The sequence below is a fragment of the Saccostrea cucullata genome, unplaced genomic scaffold, assembly GCF_032062105.1.
Source record: "Saccostrea cucullata isolate Sc308-1 unplaced genomic scaffold, CSIRO_AGI_Scuc_v1 ctg767, whole genome shotgun sequence".
NCBI classification, from domain to species: Eukaryota; Metazoa; Mollusca; class Bivalvia; order Ostreida; family Ostreidae; genus Saccostrea; species Saccostrea cuccullata.
In genome coordinates this window covers 170,818-186,874 of record NW_026926151.1, presented here as the reverse complement: position 1 = coordinate 186,874, position 16,057 = coordinate 170,818, and the positions used below count along the sequence as shown (strand labels likewise).

The 16,057-nt window shown below is 32.5% G+C and overlaps 1 protein-coding gene across 1 annotated transcript; it reads left to right on the top strand.

Annotated features, from left to right (window-relative positions):
- Window positions 1-1,509: 1,509 nt before the first annotated feature.
- Window positions 1,510-15,159, top strand: LOC134270955 (uncharacterized). The gene is made up of 5 exons (XM_062753219.1): window positions 1,510-1,536; window positions 3,487-3,589; window positions 6,015-6,209; window positions 8,492-8,605; window positions 14,849-15,159. Exons 1-5 carry the CDS (start codon window positions 1,510-1,512, stop codon window positions 15,157-15,159), a joined length of 750 nt encoding a protein of 249 aa, XP_062609203.1.
- Window positions 15,160-16,057: the final 898 nt, after the last annotated feature.

Below are 16,057 nucleotides of genomic sequence, written 5' to 3'. Positions count from 1 at the left end.
ATATATATATATATATATATATATATATATATATATATATATATATATATATATATATATATATATATATATATATATATATATATATATATATATATATATATATATATATATATATATATATATATATATATATATATATATATATATATATATATATATATATATATATATATATATATATATATATATATATATATATATATATATATATATATATATATATATATATATATATATATATATATATATATATATATATATATATATATATATATATATATATATATATATATATATATATATATATATATATATATATATATATATATATATATATATATATATATATATATATATATAATATATATATATATATATATATATATATATATATATATATATATATATATATATATATATATATATATATATATATATATATATATATATATATATATATATATATATATATATATATATATATATATATATATATATATATATATATATATGTTTCAACTGAAATGCCAGTATGTCTAATTCGTAATTAATAAATGGATTGATATTATAAAATTAAGACAACTGATAATTTTTATTCAAAAATCTCTTATCCATGTTTTAATGATTATCATTATCATACGATTTCAAAATTGTTAAATTTTCACAGTGCGCCTATGGGTCGGGGGCTCCGGTCCTTCACTCTCTCTCTCTGCTTTGAGTATTTTAACTATATAGAAAAACTGAAAACTTCCATGAGATACTGGTTGCCCCCCCCCCCCCACCCACTTTCATTTCAAATACATTGCTACGAGCCTGTTCCAACCCCATGCCATATAATTTATTAATTTATGGCTTTTACTCATAGGAAAATTTCTTTTTATTCCAAATTTTGACAAGTACGTATAATACCGGATATACATGTTTATATTTTTCTATAGTATACATTTCACTTTTAAAATTAATCTGAGCATACCAAATACATATAACTAATTTAATATAAAAGTTGTGGATGTAGAGGGGAAGGGGGTTGTGTCCAAAATAATAACAAAAGATTTGCTAAAACAATTTTTTTGTGTGTGTGTGGGCCCCTAACCCGACCCCAATCTGCCCCTTTTGTCAAGATTTCTGAATCTGCTGATACTAGCTAGTATGCAAATGCTTTAACCTTGAAAATACAGATAGATTCGCGTATTATATTTGTTTGAAAGCCGATGAAAAGCCATGGAAAATTCGTGCTTTTTGTGCTTCACTTTTTGTAATCAGGTTTAAGTGTGATCCGCCGCATGTTATTGTACTCTCTAAACCAAATAAAATACGATCTGCGCATGCTTAGTACCTAGCGGAAAGGTCTTAGTCTTAGGCCCAGTCTTACGCCGTTTTCTGAAATGTGATTTAGGCCCGACTAAATTTTGGCGTAACTTTCTTAGTCGGACTAACTTAGGCCCAAATCTACGACTTTTTGAGAAACGAGCCCCTGGTGTGTACAAAATCTATTTATCTGGCGACATGAAGACACAGGAAGGGGGATGTACGGTAAGTTGTTTATTTACAAAGATTCATTATTTAACTTGGTCATCAAGGGAACTCAGTTGGCAGAGTGCTTGCTCAGTGATAGGAAACTTAAGGTCATGTGTTCAAACTCCAGTCGCGTCTGTCGATAAATATCCGTAACAACCATTTCATAAACATGCATTTTTTTGTGCAGCAATTGTATTATGTTTGAGAGGGGTGAAAAGTTTCAGTGATATCGTTAACAAAATACTTTACTTATTATTCTATACTTTATGCTTTATTCACAAAGGTATAACAATTAAATGCAATCATTATGCGCAGTCGTTGCTATGTTTGGGGTGTGGTTTCATCTTTCGGAGACTTAACGAATCAGACTCAAATAATTTACATGAAGATGGAGAATAACATTAGGTGATGTTATTTTAATATGTTGATAAACAAAGATTTGAAAGATTGATTCAAAGTTGCTTTTTCAAATCATTCACCTTGATTCAAGCTATATTGAATTTATATTATGTTTAATTACCAACAATGATTTAACGTCCAATTTTTTTCTACCTTGGATTTTATTTTTTATGACTTCACAGCCACCATTCGTAAACTCTATTGAAATATGATTTCGATTGTCCTGCCAAAAAAATACCAAATAGTGCGTTATCATTTCAAAACATTAGGAGTATGTGCAAAATGTTTATTATTTTATTTTACTTTGTTTTTAGAGCAATGCAATTTTAAAATCTTGGATACTGGCAGAAATATCGTGGAGTAGCAACATAACATTAAAACTCCGTAATGTACATGAATAATTTTTAGCAATTAATAAGCAGAATTATTTCTATGTTTATATCAAACTATGAATCGCTAATTTTATTTTTTTCATAAATATTTTTGTAAGCAATGGCATGGGGGACACAACCATTTAGATAAACAAAGAACAACAATTCTTCGTCAGCGTGGTGTAGTGGTTACAGCGTTTACTCTGGATTGATTCATAACGAGACAAGGATAAGAAAGTACATCCTTTCGTCGCAGGTTCGAATCCCACTGACTGGTCACGGTAGGCTAGTGGAAGAGGATTCGCTTCGTGATCGGGAGGCTCGGGTTTGATTCTCGTTCGCGCCGCCGAGTGATTCCTAAGACGTGCATGTAAACATAGGCAGTGACTCTTCCTTTACCCAGCGCTCGGGACTAGAAGTGAAAGTCACGGGTCTTTCGAACATGACCTTATAAACGTAGGTCCCGTGTCACGGTAGGCGCTGGCACGATGAAGAACCCTCACTGTTCAATCGCCCTGAGTGCCGAGTATAGGTCAAAATTTGAAACATTTCACCGTCATACGGTAACGTCTCCATATGAGTAAAAAATTCTTGGGAAGGAAGTTGAACAACATACAATCAATCGAAAATCGAATACCACTGCGGGACTCGACGAGCAGTTATTCGAATGAGACCCTTAATACGACGTCCTGTGTCTCAATAAGTCCTGGCAAAAAGATGTGTTCAATGATAATAAGATAACGAACATCACTCAAGCTCAAAATTCCATTAAGTTTACACTATAAAACAGGAGCACAGCAAACACAGACCTCCAAAAATTCAGAGGTGGAATCAGGTGCCATGGAGCTGTGGGCGTCTTCCGCCGGCAGCCCAAACCCGCCGTGTGCTCCTTGATTGCTTCTCTAATATGCAAGAAAATTTCTCGAGAGAGACGTTAATTCGAAAGGAAATAAACAAAAAATCATAAGGACATCTCCATTATAAATTTAGCCACTTTAAGTGGACATAATTTTTGAAGCAATATTTTTTTTAAGCAAAGGTAGAATTAAGAAAGAACGAAAGAACATCTTTCAAAAACACTCATGTACGTAGGTGCCTGACTTCTAATTCCCGTTTTTTTTAATCAAATTTAAAGGCAGATACCTCATGTCAGTGTCCTTTACAAGTATCACTCCTAATGGTTTATCTTTTAAAGGTAATCCAGAAACGAGCTCGAGAAAACGAATACCTTAGCTTTGTCAAAACATGGGATGAACATAAGAACGGTTTCGGAACACCAGAAAATGATACCTGGATAGGTATGTTAAAATATATATGTATATAAATTCTTTTCTCTTATGTTCTCCACTTGATAGATTCCAAATTTTGACGTGGCCTTTTGTAGATGTAGAAACATACCTGTGTTAAATAATCAAAATCTGAAATTAAGCTGGTTGACACATTTTACTCCGAGTAAAATTGTTAATTTATTAATTTTGATTGTAATTAGATTCTTGAGAAGAAAGTATAAAATAAATGAAAGTAAAATTTATGAATAAAAAAAATGGTTACACTGTACCTGTTAGTAATATGAGATAATATGTTTCAACTATCTAAGATATTTAAACACGAATAAATTTAATCTTTCATAAATGCAAACAATTCTGTAAACACTTTGAAATTCTTTAAAGCATGAATAAAATGCTAATCATACAATGTATTACAACCCACCTTTCATTGATTTTGAATAAATTTCATAACAGGAAATGATGTGATCCATCACTTGACAAAGGTAAATGACTCATCTCTCTATGTGTCCATAACTCTAGTGAATGGAACGACTTTATATGAATTGTATGATCGGTTCTCTATTTCTGATGAAACTGATAATACAGACTCTACCTGTCAGGGCCCGCAACGGGGACATTAGGTTAGTGATGGCTAATTTAGGGGAGAGAGAGAGAGAGAGAGAGAGAGAGAGAGAGAGAGAGAGAGAGAGAGAGAGAGAGAGAGAGAGAGTACAATATACATTTCACTGTACATACTTATTTTTTAGCTCCCCTGAGCCGAAAACTCAAGTGAGTTTTTCTGATCGAAATGTGTCCGTTGTCTGTCGTCGTCGTTGTTGTCGTTGTAAACTTCATCATATTTTCATGAAAATCTGGGCAAATCTCAACCAAATTTGCCAAAAAGTATCCTTAGGTAAATTGGATTCATTTTTTTTTTCAAATGAAGGATCATGCCATCTTCCAAGGGGAGATATTTATTGATAAGTGAAAAGTTAATGGCATATTTAAAAAGAAATCTTTTCAAGTACCACTAGACCAGAAAAGCTGAAACTCATGTGGAAGCATCCTCATGTAGTCTAGATTAAAGTTTGTTAAAATCATGACCCCGGGGGTAGGTTGGAGCCACAATAGGGTATCAAATTTTAACATTGGAATACAAAGGGAAAATCCTTAAAAATCTTCTTCTCAAGAACCACTGGGCCAGGAAAGATGTAGAAGCATAACCTCTGGCAGTTCAAGTTTGTTCGTATCATGACACCGGGGGTAGGATGGGAAAAGAAAACAATGGGGTATCAAAGTTTAACATATGAATACATAGGAAAAATCTTTGAAAATATTCTCAAGAACCATTGGAACAGGAAAAATGAAACTCATGTACAAGCATATCTTCTTGTAGTGAGGTCTGTGCATATTCTCACCCCGGGGATGAGGATAGGGCCACAATGGGGTTTCAAAGTTTAACATGGGAATGCATAGGAAATACAAAGGGAAAATCGTTAACATTGTTCACAAGAACAACAAACCAATGATTGATCATCAATGTAAAAGCATCAAAGAAGGTAATGCAGATTTATAACAAGGGAAAATAAAGGCTATATCAATGAAAACATTCAATTTATGAACAGCAAAGCCATTATGTGGCTTATTAATTCAAAAGCAGGTGCGCCATGTGGCCCCTGGCCCTCTTGTTATTTTCTGTGTCTTTATTTTTTACGAGTTTGATCCTGCTATCAAATTTCTTTCGATTTTTTAAATACAAGTATAGTTTCAGTATCTACACAAATAACGTAAATGAAAATAAAAACCAAATATGGTTTTCAAAATGTTTCTTTTTGTTCTATGTTACATTACATATGACTTTTTTGCATTAAAAGAGTGTTTTCATCAAAAGGTTCTTTTTTAACGCTTCTCCTTGAATATTTTACCCGAAAACCCATGTGACAAAATTTACCATTACTCTTTTTTAAAAAAAGAAAGTAACTTGAAAACCAAAACAATGACACATTTTCATAATTGATTCATTGATCTTTGAACATTTAAAAAAATGTCATTTGTACTGTTTAAAAAATAGCTAGCAAAATGGGTAAATTCTATGTGGTGTCTTTATTTTCAAATTCACTTGGATATTTCGAATCGACACGGATGGAGGTTGATTAATTGATGCCAATATATCAAAATATCAAGTTGACGACAAGCAAGCATTTTCTTCTTCACATGTTTGAAATTTTGCATAAATTTCGATTCATATAGAAACAAAACTGGGTATGATCATAGTGGGATGCAATTTGTACCCATTTGAATTCCATTGGATTGTTGGAATACATGATCCCAAGATATTGCAAAGAGGCCGTTGTATTTCTGCCTTTACTACCGTAAATTCTTTAGTAAATAATATATTTTAAAGGTAAAAAGACTGCAATGAAATAAAACTAAATAAATATCTCTAATTTGATAGGCGACAGTATGTTAGATACAGGAAATTCCCAGTATGACCTATCAGGGATGTACTTCAGTACTCCGGAGAGGGACAATGACAATGCTCCGCATGCTGACTGTGGGCTCTTCACAAGGGAGGATGGTGGTTCAACAAGTGCCACAAGGCCTTCCTTAACGGTCGCTGGGAAGAAGATGTCCTCTGGCTGGCCCCTTGGTATCCGATAAACAGAGGGGCAAATATAATAGCTACAGCGATGATGGTCAAACGTGTGTAGTAAAATACTGGAAATAAATGGTGTTATAAGCACATTCAATACCTACATGAATGTAGAACGATGCTGAGGGTTATGTACAAATACTTCACGCACGACAACATTTTGTTGTTATGTAAAAGACGACAAATCTTTAATGAATGTATAATAATCCAAGTCGTTTAATTTGCCAATTTCAGCAAATATAAAAAATATTTCTTACATGTACTTGTATTTAAAAAAAATGCTCGAAAACGTGTCAGAACTAGTTATGAGAAGTATAAACATTACTTCAGACATTCAATTGATCAAATATCTTGAGAGCAAATTAAATTGATAGTGTGTGTGTTTTTTTAAAAGACCAATTGTTTAGAATGTAATGTATTAAGAATTGTTTTCCTTCTTAATTACGTACTATATAAAGTCTATTATTAGAGAGGGAAAATTCCTTCCTTCACCGTAACTAAATATGTGTCTGCTATTCGGTATGAGCCTCCACCCTTACTCCTACCTCCTGAAAACGAATTTTTATGAGTATTTTCAGTATATTTTAATAAACAATTAATGTGTATTGTAATACAAAAAAATTAAGTCATAAAAAAACATTAAAACAGTCATAAAACAAAAATATTACAAAATATACATGTGTGGACAGTGGCAATTTAAATTAGCAGGAAGTATGTTTCAGATTCAATTTCAAACTTATTCCTATCAAGTATGTATTCCCCTCATTCTTTTATATTTTTTTTCTTCAGAAATGTTGAAAGCAGATCTAATGAGAGAAATGATAGAACTTTTTTAACTTCTTAGAAACACTACCGTAAGTGACTCTTTGCCTTCGGCGTTTTCGGTAAAACGAGATTTCCACACCTCCACTGTGCTGAATGATAATGATCGACAGGACAAACACATTAACTTCGTGTGATCCCTGTGAACTTGACGAGGGAAAATAAAAGCCGATGATAACTGCCAAATGGATTTGTTAATCTTAAAAAAATGATTATTTTCACTGCCTTGACTATTTAAAAAAAATAAGAATTTTTATTTGATACCACAGATATCTCGAAAAGGAGGGGGCTTTAATCTCTCTCTCTCTCTCTCTCTCTCTCTCTCTCTTACATTTGTCTTATCAACAACAAACTAAAACAGTATATCACTTATTTAGTTCAGAAAAAACTAATCTATTACAGATAATTTGAATGCCTCTTTCCGTCATCTTGTTGGAGTATAATCAAGGCCGGAAACATATCTAAAGATGCCTGTGGAAGTTTGATTAAAAAAAATTACCACAAAATAAAAATGACACATAGATATAATATAATTGCATTTAAATTTAAAAATACGAGTATGTTTATGCAATACGTCAACAAACCTTTGACAATAATTTAATTTTGTTTGTTTTCTGCATTTAGACTCTCATTGGTTGATTTCAAAAAAGGAACGCAAACTATTCTGTATAACCTGGTTTGGTATTCACACCCCTTTGAAAACCAGCTAAATCATCTATATTCATGCAATCCCTTTATTAAGTGTCATTGGAGTTCATGGAAACTTCTAAATTTAATAGATGTACCTTTTACTTCAATAGCTCAATCGTACGTCATGTAAACAAACATAATGACTGGTTGGTCTATGTATCAGTTATTACCTTCCCTCGCTTTTCGTCACTTCTTTTACCACGGTTGAATTATTGAGCTGCAATTTTGAACTCATAAAAAGCAACACAATTTTAAATCCACAGTCGTTTGATTATTCTAAAATTAAATTATTTGAAATGACTCTATTTCTTTGTCAAAATATTCGAGCATTACCTTCTCTATAATCCGCTTCGCGTAACTGTATCGAATAATTTGGTCAAGAATTAGTTATTTTACACGGAATCACCTTCGCACGGAAATGGTTGTTACAAACAAGGCGCAATCTAATTAATTCATTCTATCAGTGGTACCTTTCTCTTATATGTCCACATTATTTTATCAATTAAAAAAAAAAGCATATTTTTTTAAATGTATGTATGACATTGTAGAAAATCATGAAATATTCTGATCGGGACAATGATGTATCTTCGTTTTCAAATTATTGTTTTTCTAAGTAAAACTTTTTCTTTCGAATGCGTATTGTTGTTATCAGCATGAATTTCCGTTCAATATTACAGATTTGCACTGATGAGGTATACTCATAAAGAAAAATAACTAGATTCTTTTGCGAATTATTTAGATTTTGATACACTTGTATGTTTCCCTAGTCGGAGTGTGTGACAGCCATGATTGCCAGAATGGAACTTTTGAAACAGACGAGTCCAATTCAAAAGATCACACGTACAAATGTTTCAATGGTTATGTGGGGAACAATCACGAGGGTAAACTTTATGTATTCACCGTGCAACTGAATAACATCCAGTAATCAATAACATATGGGGTCCCTGTAGTATGCAAAGAATGATTAAGGCTATTTGCTTATACAAAATATTTATACAAATGAGTACCCATGACATGGTATAGCTAAAACACATTATGGTATTATATTGTGACGCCATGCTCTTTCACTATTAACTAAAAATTTAAAAGAAGTGCATCAGTATAAGGGCATTTCAAAATAAATTTGATAAAACAAGATGGATATCAAGCAGATGATGATATAGCTTAAAGAGACTTTGTATGTTCAATAGTTTAGTAAATAACAATATGTTGAGAATTCAGTACGAAGCCTTAAAGAATTCAGAATCCGTAAAAAATTTGTTGCAATTTAAATCAAGATAATGGAGTAAAAAAATATTGAGCAATGTCATTGTTCTTTCGGAATATTTAAAGACTTATTATACAATGTGTAAAAATAATTGAAATTCACCTGCTCTTGTGTCTATAAAACAGGCATTAGTTGCTTTAAATTTCGCAAATATCACAGAATATTTCTTTTGGATTCTCATGAAGTTTTACAGCAGCTAAAATGAAGCGTTTATTTTCCCTCTACTGATTCTGTTAATGAAGTGTCTCGTAAAACCCTTGTTTTCCAGCTTCTCACAATGAAAATATGAGATGAAAAATGGTCACATTAAATTATATAAATTCACTAAAGACTAAATCATGAGAGAAAGTCAAACTTTTGTTATATGATATCTGTGTTGTATGTGATAGAGTTCAGGACATTATTTATTGAACATCCCTCGTACATACATAGATAAGTAGAAAATTGAGATAACCTTGACTGAGTTTTAAAGTTAACGAACAGTAGTCAAGTTCAAATGTCCATTTATGTAAAAAATAAAAGGAAAATAAAAAAGAGGTGGAATCAAGTGCAAAGCAGGGGTTAGCAATCAGATCATACTTTTCGAGTGCTTCTTGGCATCATCATGCAAAAGGAAAATTCAAGACAATACAGATAAAAAGAGGAACTAATCACATGAAAACAAGCCTTGTATTTTCTTTTGCTTCTATTGTCCAACTTTCATATCAGTAAATTGACAATTGCTCAAATATATAATGTTGTGGTAAATAATAAACATTAAGAAGAAAATGGCAAATATTTTGTTATACATGTAAGTAATTCTGCAAAACAGGCTTTTTACAATGAAAGATGAAGAGTTCAACCATTCTATAATTCAAAATTTTACAATATGGGGATAATGAAAATCAATCGTCTTGCAAAATCTATAGACAAAAAAATGACATATCACATATGCTCTCCCTTATTCTCAAACTTTGTATATTTATATTGTTTTAATAGTAAATGTTTCTTTATCAATTAGATTCTTTCCACATTTATTGTTTTAGAGCCATTGTACTTAGAACAGAAGGATTTTTATATCTAGTCGAACTTATATAATATATTATTTAATTATCAATGTAATGAAATTTTGCACTTTATGATCATACCTGTTCTTATAATTGCCAAATAATATTGTTCTAAAAATCTAAATTTTACAAACACAGGATATGCATACAATATTGATTGCATGCACCGTCCTAGTTCAACTTGAACTTCTGCAATAGATTAGAAGGTGATCCAAAATACAGTGGTCTACGTGTATATACGCACAACTATCTGAACTCGTGTTTCTCCATCAATAGTCATTACCTCCTTACAACTTACTGAACTTTGCCATTACATATATAGTACACTTCATGTTCTGGCCATAAGACATAAGACGTTACGTTTTCCCCGCAAGAACCTTATACAATGTACAAGTATCTCCTCAAATTTAGATTTAATAATTATGACGTAATATTTAGATAAGATGATAACATTTCTGATTTTATGAGATCTAAGCAAATATAAAAAGAAGAAAGGAATTGGTAATTATTGAGATTAAATTTACATTTGATTGATTGTATGTTGTTTAATGTCCCTCTCGAGAATTTTTCACTCATATGGAGACGCCACCACTTGCTGGAGGAGAGCTGCAAATTTCGTCCTATACTCGACACTCAGAGCCATTGAGCAGGGAGGGATCATTTGTGCCAGGACCTACTGCGACACGGGACCTCGGTTTATATGGTCTTATTCGAAGGACCGGTCTCCACGTCCCACAGTTGGATTCGAAACCGCGGCGTAAGGATTGAATCATATTAATTTTACTTTTGAAATAGCGTGAAAAATACGTGATTGCGGGGAAACGGTACATTATAAGTTATGTAGAAACTAGGGATGTCAATTTCTAACCGGTTAATCTATTAATCGGTCGGAACGATGGTAATCGATTGCAAATTCTCTAATCGGTTAGTCGGATCAAAAAAAAAATAAAAATGAAAATATGCATATTTTTAGCAAAATTTATCAAGTTGTAATTTTTCATTCCAAATCTCGAACTGTTATTAAACGGTATCAAAAGTGTCCAATTATAATAATTTGGAGAAAATTACAGTCGTCCCTATAATTGACACCAGGGTATTGGACGGTTTGAGAAGTGCTAATAACTGTAAACCAACTTTTATTCGCGACGACTTTATTTCGCGATTTACCGGGAGTAAACTAGTTAGCGACGATTTATTTTCGCGATCAAGCCATTTTTGGAACTGTTTTTAATATTAAAGAGACTTTTAGGACCAGTTCATGGCGAGAAATATTCGCGATGACGAGGCTCTCGCAAACCTCGCGAAAATTTCTCGCACGCGAATAAAAGTTGGTTTACAGTACTGTTAAAACACCGACCTCTTTCCATCATAAACATAACCGGCGTTTTTCGAGTCATGCTTGGATGATACTAAAATCACTACTGAATACTGTTTAAGTTTGTGTGTAACAACTTTTAAAGTGTATCTGCATGTATAACCACCTTTTGTCATTGAAAATGCCGCCCCAACGACATCGCATGCTTGGAAATATTTTAAGAGAGAGCTAGATGGAAAAACTGTAAAATGTCAAATTTGTTCAATGGAATTAACTTACACTGGGGGTACATCAAATATGCTTGCGCACTTAAAAGCGAGGCATCCTAGTGAAACGATTACACAATTCCATAATCTCGCCGGCTTGGCAAAAAAAAAAAATATTTATCAATTCCAGGAACATCCTTGCTCTCGGAAAGAATATTTTCTACAGCCGGAATTATTATGAACAAACTTAGGAGTCGTCTGTTATCAGCTTTGTCGATCAAATAATTTTCTTAAACAAAACAATCGGCAACTCATTTCAATTTCTAAGAGAAGAATGAAATGAACAATGACGTGTTAAACATGATTGTAGATAGACTTGAAAAAACTGTTAATTAAACATGAACTACGTAAAGAATGTTTTTGTGATTTCTTTATCCCTATTCTTCATGTAAAAATAAATTTACGAATTGTTCTGATTAAATATTAAAAGTTTATCACTTTTTAAAAAAGTGTTTTTTTCTGTTTCTGAAATGGGTACCTGTAAAGTGCGAAACGAAATAGAAACGAAACGAAACGAAACGAACTGAAACGAAACGAAATCTGCCGAAACGAAACGAAATCTACCGAAACGAAACGAAACCTACCGAAACGAAACGAAATCAAGACGAAACGAAACGAAATCAAGCCGAAACGAAACGAAACTTGCCGAAACGAAACAAAACTATCAAAATATTTTTATTCCAAAATCAAGGTACATGTATATATGTGTAACTGCATGTGGATTTTTTTTTACTTCAAATATATAGTTCAAGCACTTGTTAATATAAAATTTAATTACCGATTTATTATGCTCCCTTCTCAGTCTAATGATGTATTAACATGTTTGCCAGCTGCACTGAAATATGCACGAGCGTGCTATGCATGTATAATTCAATATGTGCCGTATTTTCTAATTTTTATGTCTTACTCTTATTTTCAGTCCTTATTTCTCTAGATACAACATATCTAACAAAATTGATGACTGTGTTACATGTACAGGCTCGTTAATGTACGGGTCGAAATGAAGTCACTGCGAATGTCTTAAAACATAGGATAAACCAGAGAATTAGAGTATTTAGTATTTCATTCCGAAGTGCCTGGGTTTATTGTTCAATCAGATTATACAATTATACGATTGTAACTCCAACCGGTATCTTGTGTATCCTTTCTACGTACGTACGGTTCTATTTTTATCGAGGTAATTTTCGAGGAAGAAATGAATGGTTTGCAATTAAAGAGGCTCAACCAGAGACGTCTAAAACGATTTAATTGACAAGAAAAAAGTCTCTCGAAGCGGACGATGTCACTTTAAGTAGGTAAATTATTCAGTAAGATATTAACAAAATATGACATAGGAGTCGGAAGTGGGGGTGGGGGTGAGGGGTTTGCCCCCCCTTTTTTGCAAAGACATATATTATTAAGGCATTGGAATGTTGGTTAAGCCCCCCGCCCCCCACTTTCAATTTCCTTCTGACGCCTATTTATGAGCTTGAAGCGATAATTTACCTGTGGTGCTTGAACTACATGTATATAAAATTTTATATGAAGTAAAAATAGACCATATGCAGTTACACATTATATATAACTATATGTAAATGTATAAAGCTTGATTTGAAAAACATTCTGGAGGTTTTGTTTCGTTTCGTTTCGGCCGGTTTCGTTTTGATTTCGTTTCGTTTCGGTAGGTTTCGTTTCGTTTCGGTAGATTTCGTTTCGTTTCGGTAGATTTCGTTTCGTTTCAGTTCGTTTCGTTTCGTTTCGTTTCTATTTCGTTTCGCACTTTACAGGTACCCTTCTGAAAAAGAGTTTCTAGAAGATGAAAAAAAACCCAAATATAATTATCAAATAAATTTGTATTTGTGATACGACTAACCGGTTAATCGGTCGGAACGTCTTGCGATTAACCGATTGGCAATTCTGTTATCGATTGCCCTCCCTAGTAGAAACAAATACGGAAAAGTTTGGGGTCCTTGAAAAAATGCATATTGGGCATCTACTTACGGATAGTAAGCTGTTTTCCGTACGAAGATATCTCCAGTCCTGACAGAGTTTATTGTGACATGTATTTACGGGACGGTGGGTATGCAGAATGGTGTATATCTTCATGGATTCAGATGGTGTGTCTTTCATTAACGTTTATAAAAGAATAAAGATTTTTACGAAACATTCTTTTACTGATTCAAACTTCAGATTTTATTATTAACTGACTTTCATTTGACAAAACCTATATTTTTTTATTATCATTATTTATTTGTTCACATGTTTAATTTGATACCCCCTTTTGTAAATTTTTCACTGATAAAGAAACGCCAAAGTTCCTGAAGGGTGTTGAAATTTTAGACCAATACTCGGCATTAAAGGCTATCTAGTAGTAAGGAGCATACGAGAAAGGGAGATACGAGCAAGCAACACTGGATCTCAGTTTATATGAAACATATGGAAGTTACAAACAGTATTCAAGATTATAATTCCATAAAACAATACAAAATAGGAGCAGAGCAAACACGGACTTCAAAATCCAAAAACATCAGTGGTGAGATCAGGTGCCATTAGATGCCAGTTTATATGGTCTCATCCAAATGACCCCTCTCAATGTCTGCATTTTAATTTAAACCTTTCGTAAAAGTTTGAACTGTTAATAATGCAACTCAATATTGTTAACAAAATTCAGATGAAATAAATGATTGAGTTCATCTCTATTATTTTCTATGAAGTATTGATAGACTAGGTAAAACAGCTCTTTTTATTGGCAATATTCTAAGCATTTTATTATTTCAATTTCATCAAGAAGGATTGCTTGTCAAATTTTTTTTTTCCTTTTGGAAAACTACGTATCTTAATATTTAGAATAAGTGTACATGTTTTCTAGTTTTTTCGTAAATGTGTGAAGTGATGCATCAATTTTGATGATTTATTAAAGAAATACTAAATGCCTAAACTGCTTTACATTTATCAATTTTTCAACATATATTTTTCTAATTAGGAAATGATCTGATCCAAAATATAACAATGTCAAAGGACATAATTATTTCTCTATATTTCAATCACATATGTAAACAAAACAACTCTTCTTGAGTTGTACTAAATCTTTCCCATGGCCAATAAAACACAAAATTATAAACTCTTTCTGGCGGGGAATATGACTGGAACTTTAGGTAAGGCTCAGAATTTCTCTATAAACAAAAAAAGAATACAGACGATGGTATTCCTAACATTCAGACATTTGACAATGTTTTATATGTTATTCCCAGCAGTGTTAGTGAAAAACTTTGTATTAGAATTAAATGCGTATGAACGTCTGTTATTCGACAGTGTGATAAATACGGGAGATCCGGATAAATACGATCTGTTGGGCATGTCCTTTAGTACTTCTGATGTTAATAAAGACCTGAGTGTCGGATTTTACTGCACCGCTGGGGCTAAAGTGGGCTGGGTGTGCAGGGATTGCTATTCCGCCTTCTTAAACAGCCCCTGGTCATCTACAGCCTGGAGGGACCCTGGGCAGCTGTCATCCGGTCTGGGAAGGAAGTGCGCCAAACACATGATGATTAAACGCCAATAGGGAAAACATTTATTTAAGAAACTATAATCGGCAAATAAGTTCAAAGAAATTTTAAACACTCTTGAATTATTTTGAACATTTGCTATTGATTATTGTAATTGGTAGAATTTGTTTTAATGTTCCTCCTTCAATTCAGATCTTCCTATATAAACGAGGATGCCATCAATGTATTTATTTTAATGCAGAGTATAGGTCTAAAATATCAGCCCTCCACCGGCAAGTAGTGGTGTCTGATAGGAGTGGAAAATTCCCCCAAAAATTTTTACATTAAACAAATAACTAGACAAAGCAACATATAAGGAAACTGTTTTACAAAGGTTTAATTTTAACATGACATGTTGTAAATCATGAGTAATTGTTTTCCTATTGTTCGATAAAATCTTAGCATTTTATATATGGAGTATAGACATGTTTCACAACTGCAATATGATAAAAGCGTCAGCGTTTAATTCTTATTTAAAACATAAAGCTATTTTTTCACATTGCTCACTAGAAAAAAAAGTTGTTTATCGTAGGACAGGCATCAATGTTAATATACAACAATAAACATGCATGCATAAAAGATGATCAGATAAGCTCAGTAGAGCCTTTTGATCAGTAGCTGCAGAGTTGTAGCTCTCCGAAAGAAAAATATGTGTTGACAGACCAGAGAGCTACAGTGCCAACCATCGAACAAACTGTACCGTTCTGAAGCTATTTGATTAGTTGACCTACCAATGACATACGACACTTTCTCTATAAAAAATAATATAATATTCAGTGTTAAAACAAACATGATTTTAAAAAATCCCTTATTATAAATGAAAAAAATCTCATAATACACCAGTGTTAAGAACCCCAAAAGTATATTTTAACAAACATAAGATAGAAAGATATTGCAATGAGTCCTTTTTTTAAA